At 45.4% G+C, this 26,011-nt stretch overlaps 1 protein-coding gene across 6 annotated transcripts; it reads left to right on the forward strand.

Annotated features, from left to right (window-relative positions):
* Positions 1 to 26,011, forward strand: MAP3K14 (mitogen-activated protein kinase kinase kinase 14). Of its 6 annotated transcripts, none has more exons than XM_087770311.1 (16): positions 1 to 98; positions 7,609 to 7,881; positions 8,449 to 8,518; positions 10,393 to 10,603; positions 10,731 to 11,339; positions 12,330 to 12,467; positions 14,650 to 14,779; positions 15,446 to 15,577; positions 16,015 to 16,119; positions 16,758 to 16,921; positions 17,296 to 17,446; positions 18,077 to 18,427; positions 19,597 to 19,703; positions 21,006 to 21,150; positions 21,722 to 21,822; positions 22,719 to 26,011. In XM_087770311.1, exons 2-16 carry the CDS (start codon positions 7,629 to 7,631, stop codon positions 22,881 to 22,883), a joined length of 2,832 nt encoding a protein of 943 aa, XP_087626437.1. In that variant the 5' UTR covers positions 1 to 98; positions 7,609 to 7,628; the 3' UTR covers positions 22,884 to 26,011. The 6 variants fall into 6 exon arrangements, with proteins under 6 accessions (XP_087626437.1, XP_087626441.1, XP_087626443.1 ...); XM_087770315.1 differs by having other exon boundaries at positions 83 to 102; XM_087770317.1 differs by lacking the exon at positions 1 to 98 and adding an exon at positions 552 to 570.

Here is a 26,011-nt window from a genome sequence, read left to right on the forward strand (position 1 = left end):
GGCGGCGGGAGGGGCGGGGCCGGCGCTGGCCGCCGCCTGTCAGTGAGCGGGGCGCCGCGGAGGAGGCCTGAGGGGCCGCGCCGGGCCGGGCCGCTGCGGTAGGTGCGGCCGCTCGGGGGGCGCGGAGCCGCGGGGGCGGGAGCGGGGGGGGGGGCCTTCGGGGCGGGAACCGTGGAGCGCGTCCCTCCGGTAGGGCCTGGGGGGGGGGGGGGCCCGCTGCTGCCGCGGCCGCCGCCGGGACGGGGGGTGAGGGAGCCCCCTGCTCGCCGCCCGGCCCCGGCGGGAGGGGAGCCCGCCCCCAGCCGGCGCCCGCCGCGGGAAGGGCCCTGGCCGCCCGGGAGTACCGGGGAGCGGCGGGCGGTTCCTGCCGGCTAACGGGCTCCTCCCGGGCCCCGCTCTCCGCGGCGGCGCGCACTGCCCCCATCGCCGCGGGGCGCTGAGGCTCCCTCCGTCGGGTTTTTTGAAAGCGTAGCTGTCAGTTGGCTGCTGGGACGCTCCTCTGCTCGGCCCCTGGGCTCCCCGGTTCCCTGCCAGCCGCGCCGGTCCCGGAGCAGCCGCCGGCGAGGGGAGGTGAAGCCGCACTCTGCCGTGGCCGTGGGGTGTTGCTGGGCGCCGCTTCCCAGAGCGATCCCTGGCCCCGGAGAGGGGAGGGGGAGGCAGGCCTGAGATCAGCTCATCAAAATCCACAACTGAATAAGATCCGAAGTTCAGTTAAACTGCCCGTCTGCTCGCCTCGCACGTTTAGCCGTAGTGCTTCTCTTTGACGCGACTTTTTTACTTCTTTTTTTTTTTTTTTTTTTTTTTTCTGGCAAAAGGTTAAAATGCTTCTTTGCTGATTAATAAGTTGCTGCTGTGGTTGATCTCAGATGCTTCCTGTCTACTTTAATCGGTTACATTAGAAACATGTGTTCAGTGCTTTGCACATGTAAGAAGCAGCAATCTGAAACTAGCATCCATAAACAACGTCTAAATTTCTTTTTCAGCTGGCTTTCTGAACTCTTTTATGAGTAATAACTCGCACCTTCTTTGCTGTGACATTAGTGATAAGAATAATCGAATCAGGCTTTGAAATTTGTGTCTGTAGTGTGCTGCTTTATTGCTTTTTAACTAAGTTAAAATCTGTTATTGGCACAGCCACTAGATTCTTTTGGAATGAGTCATTTGCTATTAACTATTAAATTTTAACTGCTCTAAGAGAGTGAATCTTTGTATAGCATGCTGTGAAAAAGGACTATAACAAACAGACATGTAACAGCCAAAAAACCTAAAGGATTTGCGGGACCTGATCCAACATCGCTGGAGTTAAAGAACTTTGCCACCGTCTGTCCCAAATCTTATTTCAGCATTAAATGTGAGAAGGTAGAGCTGAGCTTTTGTTGTAACACTGATGTGGTGCCTAACTATTACGCTGGCCGCTAAGAGGACAGAGGCAAATGTGACCGTGCCGGACCTTTAACTTTCCTTCTGCGACTTTTGAAGTTTGCTGGCCAGTGTCAGCAAAATCTGTCAGTGGAGACAGAGGGTTAGAGGTCTGGAAGGGAGAAAAATCTCCAATTTCCAAGAAGAGCAGCTGGCTCGGGGTAAAAGAGACCTGAGTTAGGAAAGGATCTGGAGATGCTGGGGAAGGGAGATCAAGAGGATGCATGGGGGGACCAGAAGGAGGCCTATGAGGGCGAGACATGTGGGACTTTAATCTGTAGGAAACTGGGCTTTGCTGGTCACAGTTTAGTGACATCAGGGCCCTGGGCCCTGAAGAATATGGACCTCGTCTTGTCTAGAAGGCAGTTGCGGTTCTCTTCTGCAGTTAATAAGAGAGTTTGTCTCACGGGAGTTTGCTTGAGATGGGCTGTTAGAAACTACTCTGCTCAGTTCATATTTTCAAAACTTTTGGCTTTGTCTGGCATTTCAGCCTTTCTGCTTCCTTGTAGGCTTGCATGGCATTTTATAAATGTGATTGAAAATTTCAAGCTGCAAAGCAATGTGTGGTAATCACTGGTGAAAATCACTCGGTCCTGCCTGCTTGGGCAGAATTGATTTTAATGTGTGCTTGTGGTTATTGTTGGAAGTTGTCCATTTAGGTGCTTTATTATATCATCTTGTTATAATTTAGGAAATAGCATCACTCTACAAGTGGGTCTTAAAAATCAGGATGTCGTTAAGCAGTGTCCTGAACGCCCGCGTGGGAACAGCTAAGCCAGGCCGGAAAGCAAAACCTTATCAGGTTGAAGTTTGTTCTGATGCTTTCTGTTATACTTGTTTGCAAAGCAGTTGGGGAAAAAGTAGCCACTTCTGTGAATGAATGAGGTTGCGGTGATGTTTATAAACTCTGGGCAAATGGTGTTGTTCGTATCTTTGTTCAACAACATGAAAAGAGTTGTTAAGGGGTGAGTTGTACTCAAGCTTGTACTTGAGGAAATGAAAATAGGTGTGTTTAGATACATTTAGAAATTCTGCTGATGGTTAAACCCAGTCAAATATTTTCCTGCAGACTTTGTAACCAAACTATTGCAATATACTGATGTCTGGCAACTAAAAAGACAGTTGAAGCTCATTATCCTGATGTTTACAGTAAGCAATACCAATGGCTGAAACACGCTTTTGAAGCATTTACTATCAAACCACTTTAAAGAACATGTTTACACATTTATTATCGTTTGTAACATAACTTACTCATGAACATAAGGCTGATAGTGAAGTCCTTCAAACAGGCAGTTCTGTGGTGGTGTAGATAGAAGGCTTAGCTTTACCTGGCGATCTTCAGGTAAACCCGCGTGCAGCAGGACTCGACAATACGCGAGAGACCGAGAGGAACCAGACAAGATTGTACAGGAGCCCCTTCTACAGACGAATGGATAACACTGGTTAAAGAAGACGAGGTGAAGGCTGTGAGCATCCTGGAATAGCAACTGGTGATCTGACTCACCAGTATTTTAATCAGTCAGGCATTCTATTTATTTTTACTTTGGAACTCTTAGATACGCAAGGGAAGTCTTTTTTTTTTTCCTCTTAAACATGCTAACTTAAAATGGCTTTAAGTGTGTTTTAAGGTAGGGGTGTGTGTTGAGTGCTACAACTTTTTCTTTTTTTTTTTTTTTTAAGTCCCTCCTGACACAAATTGAAACTTCTCCTTGCTGACAGCACTGAGCTTGTTTAAATAACCACCCCAGGCCCATGCTACAATAATATGCCTTAAACTGACACAGCCGAAAACGGAACCGTCTTAATTTCAGTTCCATCTGAAACGTGGGCAGGCAAGGAAGCTCATCGATAGCATCCAAGCAGAGAAGGACAACGGCGAGGAGGCAGGGACAAAGGGTGCCTGGGGTTTGAAAGGGCTGTACGTAGATATCTACTCCTTGGGGCCCAAACCAGATCTTTAGTGTGATTCATTTTTTTAACAAGTGTCATCTTTTTTTTTTTTTTTTTTTTTTTTCCTTTGGTGAAACGTGGTTTTTGACAAGGTTTGATGTCTTTGTGTGATGATTTTGTAGCTAATACCCTGGATAGGTTCTTTTGGCTGCAGGCTTGGCGCTTTCTCGCTACCTACCGACAGTTGTTAGGCCTGGAAGGTCCCCAGAAGGTGTACGTTCTGCTTCTCGGTTGACATTCCCTGCTCTAGCGATGCATAAATTCCTGGCTTTTCCCAGCTGCTGCTTTGTTGTAGTGGTCAGCAAAGCAACGTTGCTAAAATGCTAGTTGTGTTGCTGTAAGAAACCAGTAGCAGCTGCAAAAGAGAAGGCTAACCTAACTTAATGCATTGTTCATAAAACTCTTCTCAATAAGGAAGTGGGAAACCTCACTGAGACAACATGATTTTTCTTCTTTTTTTTTTTTTTCTTCAAACTAAATGTCAATGTGAAACTGCTGCTGAACGTCCGCACTCAGACTAGGAGAAGAAATCTGCATACTTTGAAGCTGACTTATGAAGTCTTATGTATATTTTAAAACTCTTTCCCTGGTCTTTTTTAACCGAATCTGTGGGCTACTCCACAAAATGTTAACTGAAATTCTCCAAAAAGCCGTTGGCAAGGGAGATTTGACCTGGGCAGACCAAGCAGGACCCTGTATTACGGTGTGCTGCAGAGCGTTTTAGTGCTGGAGAGGTATTTGCATTACTTTTTTCCAGCTATGAGTCTCTCTTTCTATATACATAGTAGCTTCACGAAACACAGAAATGTTCTTTTAAGGTCCCCGCTACAAATAGCTTCCCGTTGAGATGGAAGAGCTGAAGAGGGTGACCAGGCACTTTTTTAGAGAAGGGTGGAGGGAGGAGGTTTTAAAGGAGCAGAAAGCACATGGTTCTCTCTTATATTAATAATGTTTGAGTGTCTCCTTAGTTCTGACTCCCTACAAGCTTCGGATGACCTTATCCAGTATATTAGTTTCTCACAGGAGCACAAACACTATTTGAGGGAGGAGTTGCCGCTGCCATCAGACCAGTGCCTCTACAGCACAACTGATACCGTGTTTGGCTTTCATTCTGTAAAAACGGACTTTCTTTTTTACAGCAGTGAGAACTAACATTAGTTAAACAGAGGTGAGCGTAAAACATAAGTGAAGATAAGGAGTGGTCCTTAACGCTGCTAGCAAAAGCCCATTGTGGGTTAGGGGTGTAGTATTCACTTTTATCTACTGCATCATTACCCGACTTCCCCTTTCTTCCTTGAAAATAATGAGTCCATACACATGTCTACAGAAGGAAGAAAGCCAGGGATATTGAAATCAAGAATTACAGTTGAATCTAAGTGACTTGGATGAGGGAGAGGAGGTTTTGAAAACCAGAGAAGCAGTTTGGGGTATGAAACAGCCACCTTCCAGCTCAATAACTTGAAGCTCCTCATGTTGCACATACATAACTTATGTCTGTACAGGAAGCTGTGCTCATCCTGGAGCGGTGGCAAGTAAATAGGCAGCCGAAACCGCAGCTCCAGCGTGTCTCATGTGGGTAAATCCTGTTCTTAGTGGTCTTGCCCTGGAACCTCAGGTGCCCATTTACTGCTCCCAAGGCTCCCTTTTATCTAGAGCTTCCCTGAGCAGGGCTGCGCACGGGGCCTGGGCCTGAGAGACCGAGTGCCTACGTCCAAATTAACGGGGCTTACGAATGCTTTGCACCTCTCTGGGTTGCCGCCCCCTCCAAGTGCACAGAGATGAGTCTAGCCTGTTCAGTTCTGAATATGTAGCTTCAAGAGAAGTTGTGCTTCAAAACGTATTTAAAAGTTATGATTTTTTTTTTTTTTTAATCACAACTTCTCCCAACTATGCTTTGTTGTACATACCATAAAAATAGTTGGGGTTTTGATTCCTATAAGGACCTGAAAATTGTGCGGCAACAGTTAAACTGGGCTGGGCTCGCAGCTTCTGTGCCTACACAGCCTTGTAGACCTGAGTCACACATTAAACTGTCAGAGCGCTGGCGGCTGCTGTGTTAGAGGACGTTGCTTACAATAGCTACCTCTTTTTTCTTTTTTTTTTTCTTTCAGTCGGCAAGTGAAGTATGTGCTTTGTTGACTTTAATCTCAGTAATGTTTCCTTGTTAATTCTTTTCCATTTCAGAGGGCGACAAGGACTTGCAATTTTGCTTCTCCCCTCCCTCTGTTGTCTTTTAACTAAGCTGAGGATCGACTTGTAGAATTACAGACTTTTTGGTGATGGGGATGGGTTTGGGCTGCAGACCTTGAAGGTCCTTGAAGGTGAGGGGAGGGCAAGGAGAGACAGAGTTAATGCAAATCAGGAGAGAGTGAGTATAAAAATAGCTCTGAACTTGTCAGTTTGGTCACTGGTGGCTTGGGTTAGTCATCTGGCAGGCTCTCTTTCTGCTGCTCCAAGGGATTATTTTACAGCACTGAGATTTGACATAATTTCTGTAGAGGAGAGGGAGCGGGTCGGGCGTAATGAGTGGGATACTGTCATCAGCACTTCTTTTGCACAGCAGCTGTTCTCTGTTTAGCCGCTGAATGTGGTCATTGTTGACTTGCCTTGTATACCTGCCAGGTTGTTAGGTGACTCATTTACACATCACACCAAGGTTCATGCACTTGGCTCCCAAACGCCTCCCTTCCCCTTTCTTTGGCGGCCCTTTAGGCACCCAGCACCCACTAGTTTTGTCATTTTCCTGATTGATCTCTGTGTTGCCAGGAGCCTGTTAGAATAAATGTCCTGTCACCCCAAGCAGCTGTTCAGAGGGGGTGGAAAGGAAAGAAAAAAAGAAAAGAAAATCCCTGGTGCAGATTTGAACTGATGAGCCTCAAAGATGTGCTCCTGTAATAGTTCTGAGATCTTGTTTTTGCTGGCCTCGGATCAAAAGTCCCTCCTCCTAGTCTTATATTGGGTTCGTGGTACTTAATGACTGTAAGTGTTTGCTAAGGTTTTTGAATTTTCATGGATTGTTTAGTGACAGAAATGTTCATTTTAAGATTTTGCACTTGAGCTGTGAGAGGACTGGCTGGCACGAGGAAGTGACCTCTACGGTGAAGGGGCAATAGAGCATATACCAGTTTAAAAGAAAACAGCTGTTTTTACTTTTCTGAAATCCAAGGTGAGGCTTGGATGAGCTTGAGGCTCGGTGAGCCCCCATCGGGGGCTAAACCAAAGCCCTTATTTGCTGTGGGCTTGTGTTCAGCGTGGCTGTAGGGAACCCCTAACTCCCCGCGTTCCCGACTGCCACCCCACGATATACCCCCGTCCTGTCCCGCAGCGCCTTGCTTCCATGCTGCTTTATGCTTCTCCCTTCCCACCCCTGGCTCCCTTCCACCTTCCTCTGCGCTGCCAACTGGCCAAGATTTGGCATGTGCTGGGACTTGTTGGGAGCTACATTTACGCTAACTGGTCAGCGAGCAGCCCGTGCTGATTGACTCGCCAGCTGCTGCCAAGCCGAGGGGATCGTCTTTTCCAGCGCCATCGCCGTCCTCTATCCAACACCAACTTGCGTTAATCTGATAGACCATAAGAGCTCTGCTTTTCTTCGGGCTCGACCAAGTATTTCAAAAGTTATTGGTGATTAAGGGGAAGGAAGGGGAGCGAGGGAGGAGTTATGTATGGGCAGGCTGATTGTCTAGCCCTGTTTCATTGGAAGGAAAAATGAGACATGGATTTGAGGGTGACTGAGTACAAGGAAGAAAGCAATTAGCAGGCTTTTATGGCCATTTTATGTGGTGTGAGAGCATAACATAATTTCTCCTAGGTGCACTCTAGGAGAAAATCTTTCATGCCTTCTCTTTTTTTTCTTTTTATTGGTGAATATTCTTCCTGTTTAGTGACACAAGAGTTCCCTCTTCTATATGGTTTCATTGTTTGTATTTAAGCTAAGGGAATATACCAAGAAATAAATTTCCCTTTGAAACCTGTGTGGTCTCATATTTTTAGTACTGAGAATAACATTGATTATTCAGATCTTCAGTGGCACAAGTCAGGGATGGAGAGCTGTCAGTCTTGGGTTCTTTTTCAGCTCCGTGCTCAGAGGTTGGGTAGGACCTTGATTTAGTTGAAATTGTTTAGTAATCTGATTCCTTCAGCAGCCTCCTGATATTTCTCATGAACTTGAAGCTGCTTCTGCCTGAGAAGTTAAGTATTTTGACAAGTGCTGTGCTTTGTTTTTTTATTCTTACTCAGTGACTCTCTGAACCTGTGAAATGGCAGTGATGGGAATTACATGCCAAGGAGCTCCTGATCCAGCCGTCAAGCACAAGAAGGAGCTCACAGCTACCAAGGGGCTGAACGAGACAGTTAGTGAAAAGCAGAGCAGTGTTTGCAAAGTAGAAGATTCAAAGAAGGTCATCTTTCACAGTCAGTGGAAAATCCTGAATGATGTAATCACCAAAGGAACAGCAAAAGAAGAAACAGAAGGAGGCTGTGCATCAATTTCTATTATTGCCCAAGCAGAATGTAAGTAGCAGGGCGGTCTGCTCTTCATTGAGAAAAAGGAATGTGGAATGCAGTATGAGATTTCACTCACTTCGCACTCCTGGAGACCTGAGCTGAAATCTATTTGTAATCCCAAGTGGGGTGGAGTTGGTGACACATCCCAGTCTCTATTTAGGAAGCTCATGAAATCTCCTAATAATGTGGCAGCATCCACTGAAGAAAGCATAAATAACAGAACAGCATGTGGCCGTTGCACCTAGCTGCTTTGACTATAAATCTGTGTCCTGCTGGGTCATCTGTTCTTGGCTGACTTCTGAAAGGTGTTTTAAAAGAAGGGGGAAGAGCAAACGAAATAGAGCTGTCAGGTGGGAAGGAGCCGGGGGATCAGGAGATCACAGTGCTGGGAAGCTATCGAATGCTGGGGGAGGAAGAACGTAGCGTGGGTGATGTGGCACGACTGTGTGGTGATTTGTCTGGGTCACTGCTTGGTTTAGCAAGTTGGTAGAGTTGTTTCTTAGTCCGGTTGTTACCAGGAGAGACTTTGCCTGATATTGAAGACATGTGATGATCCTGTTTTCTTTCACACAGGTGAAAACAGTCAGGAGTTCAGCCCCACTTTATCAGAGAGATCCTTTATTGCTCATAGTAAGCGTTACAGGTGAGAGACCCCTTAACACAACTACCCACCTTCACTGTTGTCTGTGCTGACTTGTTCCAAATCACCCTGGTTCTGTGTGCTTACAATAATTTTTCCAAAAGCACTCCTGTTTGAATTAGCTTTTCTGTCTGAGGTTTGGGAAGAGTGTGTCTTTCCCCAAACATCTTCCTCAAAACCTGTTTGTGTTAGAAGAAAATAGAAGTTTTAAGCACAAACCACGCAAAACACCTTGCATTGTCTTACTGTCAATGCCTGCTGATTGTCTTCTGCCTCGATTTCTGGGTTGTCAAATTTGTTTTGAAATGACTGAGTCGTTTTTTGAGGTTCGTGGGCTTGAAGTAGAAGGATCCAAGGGAAAGCTTTCAGTCTTTTTTAACTGAACTGTCCTGATGCTTTTGAAACCACGTTACACGATCCCCTTTGAAAAGTTGTGGGAAACTTAGGCTGCTGCTAGAAGTAGTCATGAGAAAAAGGAACTACTTTGTTTCTGGGGAGGATAAACAAAAGGGGATGAGAGAAGAACCTTTACTTAATGACAGCATCAGCAACAGAAATAGAGTTGTGAAGAGAAGCTGAAAGTGGTAAAGGGGGAGTAACAGTTGCGATGGACAAACGGAGGCCCAGGACTTGCTTTTCTGAAGTCATCTGGTAGTGAGCCAGTTTTTCTTCATGAAGAATGTGTGCCCTATTGGGGCCCATACTGGAGCTTTATTAAGCCCTGGAGCTTTACTAAGCAGCTCCAGCGCTCCCTGAAGTGGGTGACTGGGGTATAGAATTAGGTGCTGCCTGTTTTCTGGCAGCTTTCAGACACTGAATCTGGCCTCGTGAGCTACATGGCTTGGCACTGCCTGCTGACTTTATGACGTTGTCCCATGAACCAACCGAAGAAATGCAGAGTGAGCCATTTCTTAGGGGTTTTATGTGGAATGCACGCCAGCTCTGTGTTCAGGTTCAAGGCACTGTGGTAATGCCGTCACCTAGAACTCTACTTATTGGATGTTGTAGTGCTCAGTGGTGCCCTGAAACAGCAGGAAAAGATGGAGAGAGCAATGCTGGCTGTGAACTGCATCGCTGTTCAGTAAAGGCAGATGATATACTGCATGGATCAGCAGAACAATTGTGATTTCTTCATTTGAAGATCAAATATCCTGTCTTCTCTTACAACTTGAGGAAAAAAAAAATCTAACTCCTGTGATTGGTATTGAATAACTGCAGGCAAATGTTCCTCCTGAGAGTTTTATCTATTTGTACAGACCCCCAGTTGGTGTGCGGGCCAGTGCTGTTTTGTATATATATGCATTCCTAGAAATCGTATCGATTGAGCTGTACGTGCCAGAACATTTTGGCTTTCTGAAGCTATTTTATTTGAGTGCACTTAGTCATCCCTTTTCTTTGGTGCAAAGCCTATTTTCCTTTCAAATAGAGTAGACGTTTATATTATAAGCACTTTTATTAATTTTAACAATTTTTAAAAATAGATTGCATTTATACATAATCTCTGTGTTTGCTATAAATCATAGAAACAAACTGTCTCAAAGCAACCTGGAGACATTCAGTTCTTTTCCCTCTACTTTGCTGTCTAGTCTTGCTGTTCCTTGCAGAATTTGCAAATACTGCGAGACTTAATGCTTTGCTCCCCTCCTCACCCCCCACATTTCTGTCTCACAATGCCAGATACACTACTGTGCCTTGATATCGAAGTTACCAATGCTGCGTATTAGAAGGCATGAAGTTATGTTGTCGTTCTCTATTCTTTAAATCTCAGAAGGCAGAATTGCTAATTCTCATTCTTGTTCTGTTGGTCATAATTGTTAACTGGAGGTGTGCTTTCACCGTCAGATCTAAGAGACTTCATGCATTTTGGTTTCCAATAGCCGGTCAGACAGTCTCGACCAAATCCCTAACAATGTGGCCCACGCAACGGAGGGGAAGATGGCACCTACCTGTTGGAGGGGGAGGCATCGTGGTAAGACGAAAAAGAAACGTCACAAGAAAAGATCCAAGCTGAAAGTACCAACAGTGGCTGCTGGCAGGCAAGGTCCCAGAACTCCAGAACAAGAGAGCTGCACCCCAATTCCCGTCCAGGTGAGAAGCCTTAAACCTTCCTTTTGTACTGTTGGGACCCCTGCAAACTCCGAACAATGCTTGGTTGAATTTTGGGTGGCTATAGTGAGGTTCCTGCTCAGCTGTTTTCTTTTGTTTTATTTTCTAGGAGGATGAATCACACCAAAATACTCTTTACAGAAACAATTTTTGGGTTTCAGAACTTAACAAGGATTTGGCCTATGACCCGCTACCGTTTGAGAAGCCCGAGAAAGTTCTGTCCGCGGGCAAACTCCATTCACCAAGGAGCCAGTACAAAACAGAACTGCACAAGTTGATAAGCCCTATTCAGTGCCTTAATCATGTTTGGAAACGGCACTATCAGAGGGACAGTGTTCCACAGCCTGAAACTCTCCATCCTTTTCCCTACAACATAATACCCCCTCATTTCCCACATCTGGACAGTCCTCTCCATGCCATGAAACTTAATGCTCTGAAGACGTACTTCCACGGTGACCTCAACTATCAAGAAAGTGAGCATCGCTTCTCTGGCCTAAACTTAGAATACAGTTTCCCCAAATGCGTCAACCAGTCCATGAAAACCAGTTTGGACAAGATTTCTGTGGAAGAATACTTGGTGGATGCCTTGAAGGGGAGCGTGAGTCTTGGTGAACCACAGAATTTAGCCAGCCTAGCCAAGACGTGGAAAGGAGGTGGTCTGGACCCGAAGGAACAATTTCATGAAGCAGATGAAAATGAAGGCGTGCTACTTAATGAGGTGATCTTCTGACCCTACACACTAGTGTCGTGGAAGGCAGAGTTTCTTGATATGGTTGAAGACTGCCAGTTAAAGATGCGGTTTTGTTTTTTGAAGGATATGAAGCCCTGTCTTTGATTGGTGGCTCTAATTTGTTCGCTCGTTCACAAAATACGCGTGCTTGTCTATGAGAACCGTTTCTGTGCTTAGTCAGTCTTCCAACATGTCTTCTCTGTTTGTCTGTGAAAGAACCCAATCCATTCAGGTGAACAGGCTGCAATATTTTACTGGCTATAGATGACCTTGCCTGTGACACAGACAGAAACCAGGGACGTGTAGATGGTGAAGGTGCAAAAAGCACGTCTGCTGCCTCTGGTAGGAAGCCAGCAACTCGCCTGTTCTCCCTTGCCAAACGCAGGGCTTGGGCATAGCAAATGAATGTAAATCGTAGAGGCATGATTCATTTCTTCTGAATTCGGTTCTCCCTTGCCACCTTAAACTCCTCTTAGAGGGCTCTTCACTGGAATCGGTGTGGCCCTGTCGGTATTGTCGGTAGAGTTCAAGCTGTCGCTTACCTGCCTGAATATGTTTACACTGGGACCTAAGGCACAATCTCAGTCTACTGACTATAAAAAAGGTTTAGCTCACACATAGATGTCTACATTTAGTCACATGAATCTTGTTTTGTTTGGAGGATTTAGCTTCGTAGTTATGTCCTGCATGTGAAGGGAATGGTTTGGAGCCCCAAAGCTATCCAAATACTGGTGGCCTTTCTTACAAGAATGGGGGGCACTCATTTAGATCAAACAGAGCCCACAGAAATCAAGTAGATCCTCCCATATCGTTTCGTCTCAAGCCCGTGACAGAAGTAATTTTGTGCAGGGATTTTGAGAGAGCTGCGGCGGTATATATCATTGTGCTTTTTCTGAAAATGTTGGTCTGTGTCTGTGGAGCTCAACAGTTACATGTTTCTGTCCTTGCTTCATCTTGTTTTCTGATTTTAACTTCCAGAAACTAAAGCCGGTGGATTATGAGTACCGAGAAGAGGTTCACTGGACCAAGTGTCACGGTTCTTTGGGCATTGGCTCTTTTGGAGAAGTATACAAAATTGAGGACAAACAGACGGGATTTCAGTGTGCTGCCAAAAAGGTAATTATGTGTGAGAAAGGGGGGGTTTCCTGACACGAGAAGGCGTATGGAGAAAAAGTCTTCTTCCAGCTGCCGTGGACTGTAGGCACCTTATTGTACAGTCACAGTGAAATGCTGCTGTGGTTATGTCCAAGGAAAAAATTCAAGGTGATGGCATGGAGAGAAGCAGCAGATGGAGAACCTGTATGTGCACGGGGGGTCAAGCTTAGCAGCCAGAAATAGGTTCGTTTGGCCTACAAAGCGTGCTACAAGGGATCTTGTGCTGAGACAGACCGAAAGAGTAGAGATTTCAGAAAGACTGTGTCCTCCTAGTGACTGCGGGGGAGAAACGGCTGTGTGAGTTCTCTGCTTATCTAACTATTCTCATCTTAAAACACGTCTAGTGCAAATGGTGACATGGCAGGTGTTTGTTGAAAAAGGAAAGAAGTAGGAAAAAAATAAGGCGGTTGGTAGGCACTCAAAAAACGGAGAGAGCTTTCCTCTGCTCTGTGAGCGTCATATGCAATACTGGCACGTTGTAATGGGGTGATTCTGTTACAGGTGCAGCAAAGGATGTATATTTTCCAGAAGTTGGCATAATAATCTATTGTACGCCAAGATATGCCATTGTCATACGATGTATGAAGCGTGTGGAATATAACTTGAATCGGGGTATTGATTTGTAGGCAGCCATGGGGGGGCCTCAGAGCTGAAGGCAGAGTGATAATGCAAGTAGATGATGAGAATGTAAACTATTGTGTTTGAACTTAACACTTGAATAGTTTCATCACCTCCGTGAACTGATGTTTCTCACATTACTCCAACAGAAAACTTCAAAAAGTGAGTGGGAAGCATTTGTCTTGAGTACAAAAATATTATATGCAAAAAGAATTGGAACTTGCGTTTTTCAATTTAAAATGTTTGCTTTTTCTTGATTACATTGGTCTCAACTTGATGTATTGCCTGTGGAAAGATGCAAGTGGCGAGGCTAAGCCAGCTTGTCCAGTTTTTTAACCATTTCATTTGTCAGCTGTATAGAAGCAAACATATTTAAAGCATGTAGGAAATTATTTCCTATTCTGCATCCTCACATTTTAGATGTGGACTTCTGTGGCAACATGACCAGCTTGTTTTTTGACAGTGTGTAACTACTTAAATTTATTATCCATTTTACAAATACGCAGTCTTAGGAGAAACAGCTGTTACCAGTGGGGTGTGTTTTCAGGAAGGAGGAGTGGTTGTGCTGGAAAGGAAGACATGAGAGTAGGAGAAGCCGAAGTCTTTCAAAATGTCAATTTTTTTTTTTTTTTCCTAATCACTGGAGGATTTCAAAGGATACTTCTGTGGATCAGAAATACATCTTCTCAGACCAAACTCTTAAACCAGTGAGTTCTAACATGCAAGTCGAACACTTAACTGCGATATATCTCATTTTACGTCAGTAACTGTCTTCAGTTACTGCTGTCTGCCTGTGTTAGAAGGGGACTACCTGACCTTTCACCATAGGTGGTGTTGTAAGCACCTGCTCTCCAAATTCTTGAGATTAAAGAAAACTGGCTACAGCTGGATTGCTGTCAGGGAAGAAACCTGATACATCCTTTTCCCACCAGAATCTTAATGACTCATATTTTCCTTCTGGTCTTTAGCAAATTCTTGTTTTATTTTGTTTGGCTGAACTTGGTGAATGGAGTTTTTTCTTTAACCGTTTTTCTGTGCAGGCCGAGTACCACCTAAAAAGGTGATAGTGGAGATCTCTGCTTGTGGCCATATTTCATATTCCCTCCTGTTTTGGGGGAATTTTATTTTTGCCAAGTACTGCACCATCCTTAATTTTTTTTCCTCTTTCATGAAAGCAGAATGCTTAAGTTGTCAGTGTTATCTTTTTAACCAAGACAGAAATTACCTTCCTCCTGAAGATTACCAGTACTCAGCTATAAGCCGGAGGTGTTGCAACCTGGCATCTTTTTTGACAAATCTTCACTTTCCTCAGACACTGAGGATTTAGGGACTCTCATCGTCCTTGTTCAGAATCGTTCTGAGTGTTCCCACTTCTTGCTGTGCCCACTGATTTCTGTTAACGAAGGTCATCCTTGTGCCTCCGCTGTTAAACAGCACAGGACACTCTGAGCCAAGCATCAGAGAGGGACAATGCTGTCAGGATTCGTCACAAAATTGGTTCAGTGCTTCTTCTTTGTTTCTCTAGGTACAAGTTGAACACTTCCGTGCAGAGGAGTTAACGACGTGTGCTGCAATAACAAGTCCTAAAGTTGTCCCCTTGTATGGAGCTGTGAAGGAAGGACCTTGGGTGACCATCTTCATGAAGCTGATGGAGGGTGAGAAAGGAACAACCGCAATGGAAGCACCATTGTAACTGCTGAATGCAGTGGCCATTGATCTCCTCTTCCTCCTGCCCCAATTTTAAATCTGTTAATTCTTTGATGTATCCAGAGCGTTCCTATCATTAATTCCTGAGTGGGTTGGGGTAGGTATGTGTAACCCCTGCTGGTGTGTAGCAATGGGGGGAATAATTTCCAGTTCTGCCTCACTCGAGTTCAAGATGTGTGTCTCTTAACAGCAGCTACAAATTCTCGCTAAAACACACAGCTGATGCTGTTTTTTGCTTTCATGTTTGTTTGCATGGCACCATGTAAAGCACATTGTACTGGGACGGGCGATACTGTATAAGAAAAACCCAGGACCATGGAAAACACAGCCTGTGAAGAATGGGCTGGTGATCAGTAGCACCTAGAAATGTTTGATCTGATCACAGCGTAGTTGCACGGTTAATTGACACTAAGCAAAAGGCTTCATGAAAGAGGCCAGTTTCTGTGGGCAGTAAGAACTCTGGGAATAAACAAAAGGAACAGACCCATGTGTGGAAGATAAGGGCTGTCAGACCTGGCAGTTCTCATTTCTTCATCAGAAACAACGAGGAACGCTGATGATGCCGGGAAGAATTTAAAGATAAGCTAATGTGGACTTTCTGGATTCCTTTCTAGGTGGCTCACTAGGTCAGCTAATTAAACAGAGCGGCTGCCTGCCAGAGGACAGAGCCCTCAGTTATTTGGGCCAGGCATTAGAGGGTTTGGAGTATCTTCACGCGCAAAACATTCTCCATGGAGATGTAAAAGGTAGGATGGTGCTTAAGGTACCTTGTTCTTCCCTTTTTCTTACAAGAGGCAACCTGCTTGGAGATTGTTACTGAGTGGCAAAAGGTTATGTACTAGATTTTCAGCTCTGCATTGAGATTAGAGCTTAACTTGGTTCTAAACAGCTGGGCATATCATATTTGTCACCTCTTTCTTTCTGTCATCCGGTGGGTCTGACAGGCCGTTTGCCCAGGCCGCCCCGCCACTGGGATAGAGGAATCTCCAGGGCAGATAATTGGTAGCTTGTAAGTAGAAATAATTATAGCCGTGTACTTGCTTAAGCCAGTGACACTCCACAGGAGTAATAGAACTTGGTTTGGGCTCAAAAACCTGTAGTTCTGTGGGCTTTTGACTTTTTTTTCCATCTCAGTGACCATAATACAAAGGAGACTAACTAATTAAAAACTTCTCATTGACAGCGGAAAACGTGCTCTTGTCTGATGATGGAAGCAGGGCTCTTCTGTGTGACTTTGGTCACTCTGCTCACCTTCATCCAGATGGCCTGGGAAAGTGCTTGGTCACAGGTAAGGATTTTCTGCTGCAATTCTAAAGAATTGCCCTACTGACTCATTCTTTCTTTTTGAACATTTACATATGGCTAATTTGCAAGCAACCGTATTTTCCAGACTTAACGTTGCTCATAGTGTCGCATTTATTGATATTACTGTAATGTATCCCGCTGACAGCTCAAATGAACTTACGGTTGGAAGGTGGTCCTTATCTCCCAGTCTAGAAGGCTGTATGTCAGCGTACTACATTCAGTGTTTTGTCCCTGCAAGAAACCACAGCGAAACTTAAAAATCTAACTCTGACTGGTCGTGTAACCTCACTAAACAGCTGGGGAGGAATCCTGACCTCCACCAATGCAAAATTCCTCACTGACTTTTGGGCAGTTAAACTTTTCAGTGCTTCTTAATGCAGCGTCATGTTTTGCCTCCCAGATTTACTGGGAAGGGGAGCTTGATACCTATTCTGTGTATACGGGATGAGACTGATACGGAGATGTAGCCTTCGAACAGCTTATAAGAGCAGACATTGCTGCTTTTTGGGTTAAGGTGACTTGTTTCGCACTTTAACTGAAAAGATAAGGAGGCTTCCCAGCAGTCGCACTGAAACAATCGTCTAGTTTACATGCAGTGAGTTTTCATTTGAATGGTTTTAGGGAACTATGTGCCTGGCACGGAGACTCACATGGCTCCAGAGGTGGTCATGGGAAAGCGTTGTGACTCCAAAGTGGATGTCTGGAGCAGCTGCTGTATGATGTTGCACATGCTTAATGGGTGCCACCCTTGGACCCAGTATTACAATCACCCGCTCTGTCTAAAGGTGAGTGAACCAGCAGAGCTGCAGTAAGAGGTACGTAAGCCTGCAAAATCTCATTATACCTAGCTAGAGAGCAGTCATTTCAGGAAGGCTGGCTGAGAGCCAGCTGGGCATTTACGATGATGCCAGCCTTGCTTTGGAAGCTGATCATTTCTTACGCCTCTCAGTCTGCTGTGTATTACACATGCTACGGCTGTTTCTTTCATATCCTGCTCATGACTTGGGTGTGACTTTTTAGCCATTCAGCTGTAATAAAATTACTGCTTAGGTCTCTCATTTAATTTCAGTTGGAAACGCTCTCAGGGTGGGAAGAACCTTTCTGAAATCAAATGAAGCCTCTCTGGTCTAACTTCTTTCACTTCCTGTTTGTTACACAGATAGCTAAAGAGCCACCTCCTCTGAGGGAAATTCCACCTTCCTGCAACCCTCTCACTGCTGAGATTATTAAAATGGGTCTGGAGAAAGAGCCTGTTCAAAGAGCATCTGCGTCTGAACTGAAAACTAAGACCAGCGTCGCACTTGAAGAAGGTAGAAACGTCCTGTATCTAAAGCTTCTTGTCCGCACTGGTAAAGTGGCCAGTGCTAGTTATGTCAGAGTGGTCCTGTGGGAAATATCAGCATGTTTTACTGTTCAGTATATCATTTGCACAGGCTTCAGCATTGATGTTTATTTTTGGGTTGATAGCTTTTGCCCGCACCCGGGTGTTTCTCACCCAAATAAATTTAAATTTCCGGTGTGCTTGTCACGTGCTCTTTCTTCCTTCTCTGCTTGAAGTAGATGATGTTGTGCTTTATGTGGGTTTATTAAGGTGTGTTCTGTGGCTGGGCTCATATTCAGCTGAAATATCAACTGCATCTTGTGAGCTGGAGCCTGGTATGCAGCAAAACTGAAAGCAGAGGTTTATTGCATCCTGAACCGTAACTCATACTTGTGGTCCAGCCTTGCCTCTAAGACTATCCGTAATTTATTTCAGCTTAATCCTGCTGAAAGGTTCTGTAGTACAGGAAGAATTTGTAGAGGTGATCTGGTTTTGGCTTTTGAAGAAGCTGGGCGTTTTACAGCAAGATACGCTTCAGAAACTCTTATTGTGAAGGAAAACTTTTGCCTCTTTTTATTTTCTTTATTTGATCACGTTTATATGCTTTTTGTTTTTATAGTGGGAGGTGTAACAAGTCCCTGGAAAGGCGAATACAGAGAGCCTAGACATTTATCTTTGAGCAAAGAAAACAATCCACAGACGTCCCTGTCCCCCACAGTGAGCCCAGTTTCTGAGACTGGTTCCGACCCAAAATTGCCAGTCAAAGTTTCTTGTGTGAGCCCAGTCCTACCACCACCGTCTCTGGAGCAAACAGAGGAGGTCGAGGGAACCCCTTGGAACGTGTGCAAGGAATTATCTGAGACCTGGGATCCTCCACCTCTCTCCTCGACTCCTCTTCCCCTGAAGAGCTGTGGCCATGTGGAGAGAGCAACCACCATTTCAGAACAAGAGCTTCAGCAGCTGGAAATAGGTAAGCGATGTGCTATGTAGGGAATGTAGCTTTTTGCCTGAGAGCATGATGAAAATACAGCTGCTTTCTTTTGGCCTCTTGACAGTTGTTTCTGGTTTTTGAGCTTGGATGTCATTTTGTTCGTAGTTTCTCTCTCGTTACACGAATTGCTCAGCCTTCCTTGAAATTACCAAAACTAGTAGTTCTTAATCAATTAAATGTGCCACAAAGGTAGCGGTCAGGATTTCCTTCCACTCTCTGAACAGTGGAGCGAACTTCTGTGAGCGGTGCAGGAACCTCTCAGAAAACAGCCAGTTTCAGACTTGTGCTTATGTGCACCGAATAAACAGTGTCTGCAATTCCATCTTCATCTGAAATTTTAGGTTTTCAAACATAACTCTTTTAATAAGAGGATAAGCCTATTGGATGGGAGATGCCAAACGAAGCAGTGTAGTTAAAATCACTCTGCAACTGTTTTGTTCTGGGCATTGGAAAACCCGTAGCCACCGGCCAACGAATTTGCTAACCAGCAGCAATCCAGAATTTGAAAACCAGCAGTAAGTTCAGTGTGAAAATCAGTGAAGTACTAGTCCAGTTCCATTGCCTCAGTAAAACTCAACCTTTCACTTTTTTTATCCCATATTTTCTAGTCTTTGTAAATGAATCGAAAACTTCAAGCTAGGAAAAAAGTGTCTTGAAATGTAACTTGCCACAGAACTCAGGAATGGCATTTTAGGGGTTGCTGAGGGCCGGCTTTCTTCCCAAATGGCTTTGGATCTTCAACAGCCTTGTCAGGTCTGGATATTATCAGTGCAAGTTACTGCAGGAGTTGAACACATAAGTTTGACTTTTCCCTGGGTATGATGTGGATGGATCTAGGATGAAGACTGGTAGGGGACATAATAGGAAAGAACTGGGAAATTCTGGGTGCTGGTCCTGTCCCTGGCGTTTTGCATGTCGTTGCACAATTCATCTGTCCTCTCTGGCTGAGGTTCCCTATTTTCACAGTGGTGGCCATAGCCTCTACTTAGCAGAGGAATTGTGTGTCGTGTGTTTTGCGAACACTAATATCAATGTTCATTAGATAATGCTGAAGAAGCTTTGGGTATTAATTGCAGTAACTGATTAGAGCAGTGAGGCATGAAAGGAATCACTGGAAATGTCTTCCTTCTCTTTCCCTTTGCTTGCAGAACTGTTTTTGAACAGCCTTTCACAGCCTTACTCGCTGGAAGAGCAAGAACAAATGCTTTCGTGCCTCAGCATCGACAGCCCGTTTGTGTCAGATGCCAGTGAGAAGGTATCAGCGGATGCTAGCCGTGTTATTGTGGTGGGGGGTGGCAGGGTAGCCACCGCAGGGAGACTAGGAGCTGTGAGCAATGGACATCTGGAGTTTCTCACGTTTGTTGCTGCTTTTTGACACCCAGTTTGCTGGAGAGTACCTTGGGAAGAAATCTTTGTTCTTGGACAGTAGTATACTCACAGTAAGCATCAAGTGTGTGGAGATGGAAAATCTCAGCAGCCTTGGCCCTCTTCATGCAGAAGAAAGCAACTAAAGAAGCAGTGATGAGCGTAGGAGCTGTACCAAGGTGGACCAAATGGCCGTGCAGCCCAGGGTCTTCTTCCTGGCCATGGCCACTGAAGGGATGTTTAGGGAAAGACCAGAGAATAGGGCAGAAGAACAGAGACCCAGCCTGTGGATCTGTTCTCCATGAACAACTTTGAACCCCTTCATACTATGACTTACATAGTCGAAGTTACTTAAATACTAAGTTGAATTAATTTTGTTTGCTCTGTCTCTGGTGTTCATAAGGTAGGGAATACCAGTGAGAAACACTGAATAAGCCTTGTTGAACCAGGGAAGGACGTAAGCCCTTCAATCATTGTTTTCAAAGACATAGAGTCCAAAATTGTGTAGCCTGCCATCTACAGGAGTCATTTCGGACTGTGAGCATCTCTGTTTCCTATTTCTGTTCCCCTTCTCAGCCTTCTAATGCTTTTTGAGGAGGATTGAGCAGAGTTCTGTACAGTAGCTCAGCTGTTGACACAGCGTGGTGTACAGCTGGGGATGCGACTCTGCTTTTTTGCCTTTTTTTTTTTTTTTTTTTCTCCTCCTAATCTGACCCTAACATTTAATTTGACTCTTGACTGGTACTTACCACTATGCTGATGTTGTCAGATCGACCTTCTCTGACTCTAAGATAGTATAGACTTTCCTAAGCAGTACAGCAATGTGGGGTCTGTAGTTGTTTTTGTACATTTAACTGTTTTTCCTGGGTGTCACTTGTCACTTATTGATATTAGAATTTTATCTGATGCTTTACTCTCGTCTCACTAAGTACAATAAAGCCCTTTTTTTTTCCTCATCCAGCTCTTCAGCTGATTATTCATTTGACCATTGAGAATAACTTACCATGTCTGCAAACTGTTGCATTCCTATTCATCCCCTTTTCTAGATGGCAGGTAAATGTTGAGTAACTCAAGGCCCAGTCTAGATCCCTGCGGATTTCTACTTTTTTCTTCCTGAGGTTATTTTAATGTTTATCTCATGCAAGCAAATTCTCTTTAGGAGCCTCTAACAAACCTGTGCTTTCTTCTGCAGAACTCCATGAAGGCTTCTCATAGCTTGAGGGACACTATGAGCTCTGGGATTCATTCCTGGAACAGCCAGACAGATGGACAGAGCTTCAGTTGGAACAACCTGCTGAACCGCAGTCGGCACACAGACACTCCCAGCTATTTCAACGGTGAGTCTGAAGTTCTAAAGTTTGGCTAAATGGTCAAGTATAATTTTCTCAGTATCTAGAGGGTCTGGGACACGGAGTCTTTGAGCTCTTCTTATCCTTCAGTTGCTGTGTCAGCACAGACCCTCCTAAAAGCACGTGGGTTGTCAAGAGGCCCAGTCTGCCCCAGTCATAGATGGGTGAAGGCACTCAAGTCTGTATAGTCTGGTAAAAGCCAGAGAAGTTCCGGAACACACGGAGTCTGGTTCAGCTTTGTACGCCTTGCCTCGTGCAACTGCTATGTGCAAGAATACGTGCTTCATAACCGCAAATGTCTACAAAGTCATTTTGAGGGCATGTTGTGCAAATCAATACATCTCTTCAGCTGCTTTCTTGCTAAATCCAGCTCTGCTCTGTGAGTCACTTTTGTCTTCGGCAAGCCTCCATGCTCAGCAGAAGACCTACATGAATTAAATGCTTAATGACAAAAATGAATTCTTCTGATGTATGTGCCTTGCTAGTCAATTTTTCTGTGTTGGACTGTGAAGTCATTATGCCTACAGCAGAAGTTAATGACTTCTCTTGTGCGTTACAGGAGTGAAAATCCAGATCCAGTTGCTAAGTGGAGAAAATTTACACATCAGGGATTTCCACAGGACAAAGGTGGGAGACATTGCCACTGGGATAAGCAGCCAGGTGAGACACAAGGCTGGGGGTTAAGTATGGCATTTTGTCTGAGAAGCACTTTCTTCCAAAATGCAGCCTCACAGTGCCTTAAAAACAGTGACCCAGACGTCCATTCAGGGATCCTAATGACACATTTGGTAACGTAACTTCGGTGCTGCTGTTACGAGTGTGATACCAGAAGATGTTTTCTGAATCATAAGCCATTGCTAACTGTCATAGGGACCATAGGGATCTCCATCTTAGAAAGTACCTATGCTGCAGCTTAAAAATCCTTCTCCTTGACTACAATGATAAATTCTTTCCCCTCTGCCTAAAGAAGAATCACCATATGGCTTTTTCATCAAGAGCAGTAATGTCAGCTAAGGGAAATGGGCTGTGTTTGGCTGTGATGCTTCCAACTTCTTAGGTTGGAGGAGATACTGGCAGACTCCAGGGAACCTCACTGTGGGTCTCTTTGGCAGTCCCTGAAAGAAGCTCCTGAGTGTTTGTGGGACTGTGACTCATCTGAGTGTAAAACATGGTGATCGTCTCTAAACAAAGAGGTTGCAGAAGTCCAGAAAATGTGTTAGTGGTTCTCTTTGGCGTACTTCATTCTCTTGGACGTTGCAAAGCAAAATATCGCTAGCCTGCAGAGGAATTCACAGTGCCCGAACATGGGCAGTTCAGGAACGACCAGCAATGGTCAAAAACTTGGGTGAGGCGATTCGGCAGCAGGGTGAATGCTACCTAGTTCAGTTTCTGAGATACTTTCTTAAGAGAGAAGGTTAGGATGTTCCTGCCAAGCACAAGCCTCTCTCCAGGAGCTTTTCTTGGGTTGGGAAGCTATTTGCTGGGTTTGGCAGAGGGATATTGTGTTCTGAAAGAGACTTGAAGTGCCGCTCAGATCTGTTTGTTCTGCTTCACAGATACCAGTCCCTGCTTTCAGTCTGGTTACTAAAGAAGGCCAGCCAGTTCACTACGACATGGAGGTCCCCGACTCTGGTATTGAGCTGCAGTGCACCCTTGCCCCTGACTGCAGCGTCAGCTGGACATGGCGAGTCAAACACGGTCAGCTGGAGAACAGACCATGAAGCCGTTCCTGTTTTGGAGGTTTTTACCTTGTTGAAAGAAGGAATTGCAAAAGCTTCCAACCACCCCTGCCGTGGAGCACCAAGTGCAGTTGCTGGTGTTTTGTGCTGAAGTAGGATAGTGGTTCAGCAGCTCACTGCTCTCGGGCCTCACTTCTGTTGTCTGTTCTGATCCAGTTCCAAGACATGTCCTGAGCTTAGACGTTCCCCAGAACAGTGGGAATTACTTGTTTTGGGTGTGAGTGTTAGGTTCAGCTTGAGAATGGTGGGTGGAAATTCCTGCTTTTCAGAGGAATGTGATTGTGCTTTTCAGGAGAAGAGGAGGATTGGATGAGAACTGTTGCTCAGCCTCTGAGGTGAAGCCAGTGGTTGCTGGGCTTGCCCAAAGGAGGAGGTTGGGTATCTTCAGTGCAGCTGTGGTTGTTTGTGCCGAGGGGAGCTGGCTAACTTCCTTCTAGCTGGAGGAAAAACTTAACGTTTCTGTAGGCTTTGGGCAGCATCATCTCTACCTCAAGCCTTTTGCATGGGGAAAATCGACAGCAGTAACTAGCTGGGTTCTTGGTTTCACCTCCCACCCTTCCCCGCAGACGCTTCCTTCTTGAATCAGAAAAGAACTTTGTTCCCAGAAAGAGCTTTGCTTGCAGCTCTCATCTTCAGGTCTCCTCCCCGGCTGACGAGCTGGTGCTCTCTCTGGTGTTGCTGCCAACGTGGTCTGGCAGGTAGGGCAGGAGGAGGGTATTCCTTGGCGGGCAGGGTGAAGGGCTTGTATTCCTCCATCCTCTTTCCACGCTGACTTGGGACTTCACCTGAACTGTCCCGTCCAGGCAGCTCCCCCTGGAGGGGGAAGGACCGGCGGCTCAGTCAGCTCAGACAAGGGCTGAATTTTGCTGCGGCGTTTATAAAATCTCACTGCCAGCTATCAATCCGGCTGGCCGCTCGGCCCCTCCGCTGGAGATCAGTGCCCCAGTTCTGCATGGTGTGTTAGCTCAGCCTGTCTTCACCAGCACTTACGGACTGGCACGAGGCTTCGTACTGCTCCCCTTATGTCAAAATGTGTGGGATGGGCAGCTGGGCCCGCAACGCCGTAAGCTTGGAACTTTTTTTTACTGATTTGTGAATTGTTTGGAGTATACTGAAACTGCACGGGTCAAATTCAGACAGGCAGGTGTTGTCAGCCCTTCTGTAACCCAGAACAAAACCGGCGGGAGGTGTAAGCTATGAGTGTACCCGGTCGGGACTGCTCCAAGTCCTTGCACATCTGGAAATCACGGTCGCTTGACGATGCGCTGTGGCTCTTCCAGTGTGCTGTAACTGCAGCAGCCTCTGAGCAGGGGCTGTCTACATCCAGGCTGAGTAGAGGAACGGTTCCCAAAAAGCGCGGTAGGCCCTGCCGGATCTGTGCTGGTTCTGGGGGACACAACGGGGCAGGAATGTTTGCAGTTTTCTCAAGTGAAGTTCACTTAGAAAATAGCTGGGAAAAGTTACACTTGGGCCTCCCTTTTTGAGGACCGGTGCTCCTTAAGCAACTGATACTCCTTCCCTTTGGTCTCCCAGAACATCAGCTGGTTTTCGTACACAAGGCAGTGACATCCCTAATCAGAAAACTAAAGTTGTGATGCAATAAAAAAGTGGAACTCTTGAAGAAAAATTAAACCTGTCACCACTATGGGTATAGTTTTATAGCACTTTTTGTTCTAAAGCACTTAATACGTTGTCCAAAATAGACATCTAATTATAGCTGAAATGCCACATTAAGAGTGTTTTTAGTAAACAATTAACACATTACGCACATCTCTTCCAGGAAGGAGTGGGGGGGAATGGGTAGGTTGGCTAGATTTTGTTTTTTCAGATGCCATAAACTACTAAGAATTGTAGTCTCTGGAGCAGGAGGGATCAAAATGCCTTCCCGGGAGCTGCCAAGCTCAGCGCACCAGCCGGTCTCCCCACGCCTGGCACCCTTCCTAGGCTGCCTCTGAGGGGGGGAGGAAAAAAAACTGTTGGTTGTTTCTAAGAAGAGTCTGTTGGTGATGTGTCAGTATGACACATTGCTGTTGGTGATGTGTCAATACGAAAGCATAGTCTGTTCCCTTCCCAAAGGCTGCATCTCGTGGCTTTCACTGTTGTCTGCAAAATGCTTCGATGTCCAGGTGTACGGTTTTGTACATCGGGGTTCGACTCAAGTTCTGCCGAGCAGCAGGGCAGGATGCAGCAGCCCTCTGTTGGCAGGACTTCTGAGCTTTACGTTTCATCTATAGCATTAAGGTTAATCTCAGGCCACCGACACGAATGGGTGAAAGGCAGTAAACCCTTGCGAACCCAGAATGTCTCTGTTGGGTAGATGGAGATGTCCGTGTTCTCCTGTACTCTCACACCAGCATTAGCCAGTATCTCCATCCTGTTCGTTTTGTCCAAAACCTTCAGTCCTATTTTGCTGCCACCTCAAGTGAGAAAGTGAGGCTGCGGATTTCCACCTAACAAATCTCTTACGTGACAGCCGGCCAGACAAGCGGGCTGTGGCGTCAGCAGTCCCTGACGGATGGGAAAGACGCTTCGGTTGATACCACAAACCACTGGTGCTTTCTTACTGTCCTGAAATGTGGTTCTGCTCTCAGGAGTATCTCCGGAGTTTTCATGGTGTTGCTACCTACCAGCTTGGGATCTCCTCGACTCTCTCCTGCTGCCAGGACAGTTTCCTCTTAATTTGGCTGGTCGTTATTGCTGTGACAGGCATAAAAAGTCCAGCTTCCAGACCGAGGCTGGCTGTGCAATACTGATGGAAGAGAAAGTCAGGAAAGCTTTTCGTTATCCACATTAAAATTTGGCTGAAACTGTGTGTAATAACATAACTAGTCTTTAGGACAGAACCCCACTTCAGGGTAGGGAGGACAAATAGCAGTAGGAGTGATAAACACAGATGGCTCTTGTCGTGTAGCTCCTTCTGAAAGTCTGGAAAAATCACTGTTGGCAAAGCAATATGAAGCTGATAATCTCTTTGGGATGGGCAGGACTGGTGTGGGTGAAGGCGATAGAATGACTAGCTTGTATCGAATGAATGACACTTTATAAAACTGTGATTTCTTGAAATTAACATTTTGACCTGCATTTTCACAGGAAAAAAAATAAAGCTGGAA

The sequence above is a fragment of the Nipponia nippon genome, unplaced genomic scaffold (assembly GCF_047370975.1).
Source record: "Nipponia nippon isolate SJK-2023a ecotype South Korea unplaced genomic scaffold, ASM4737097v1 scaffold_32, whole genome shotgun sequence".
NCBI lineage: Eukaryota > Metazoa > Chordata > Aves > Pelecaniformes > Threskiornithidae > Nipponia > Nipponia nippon.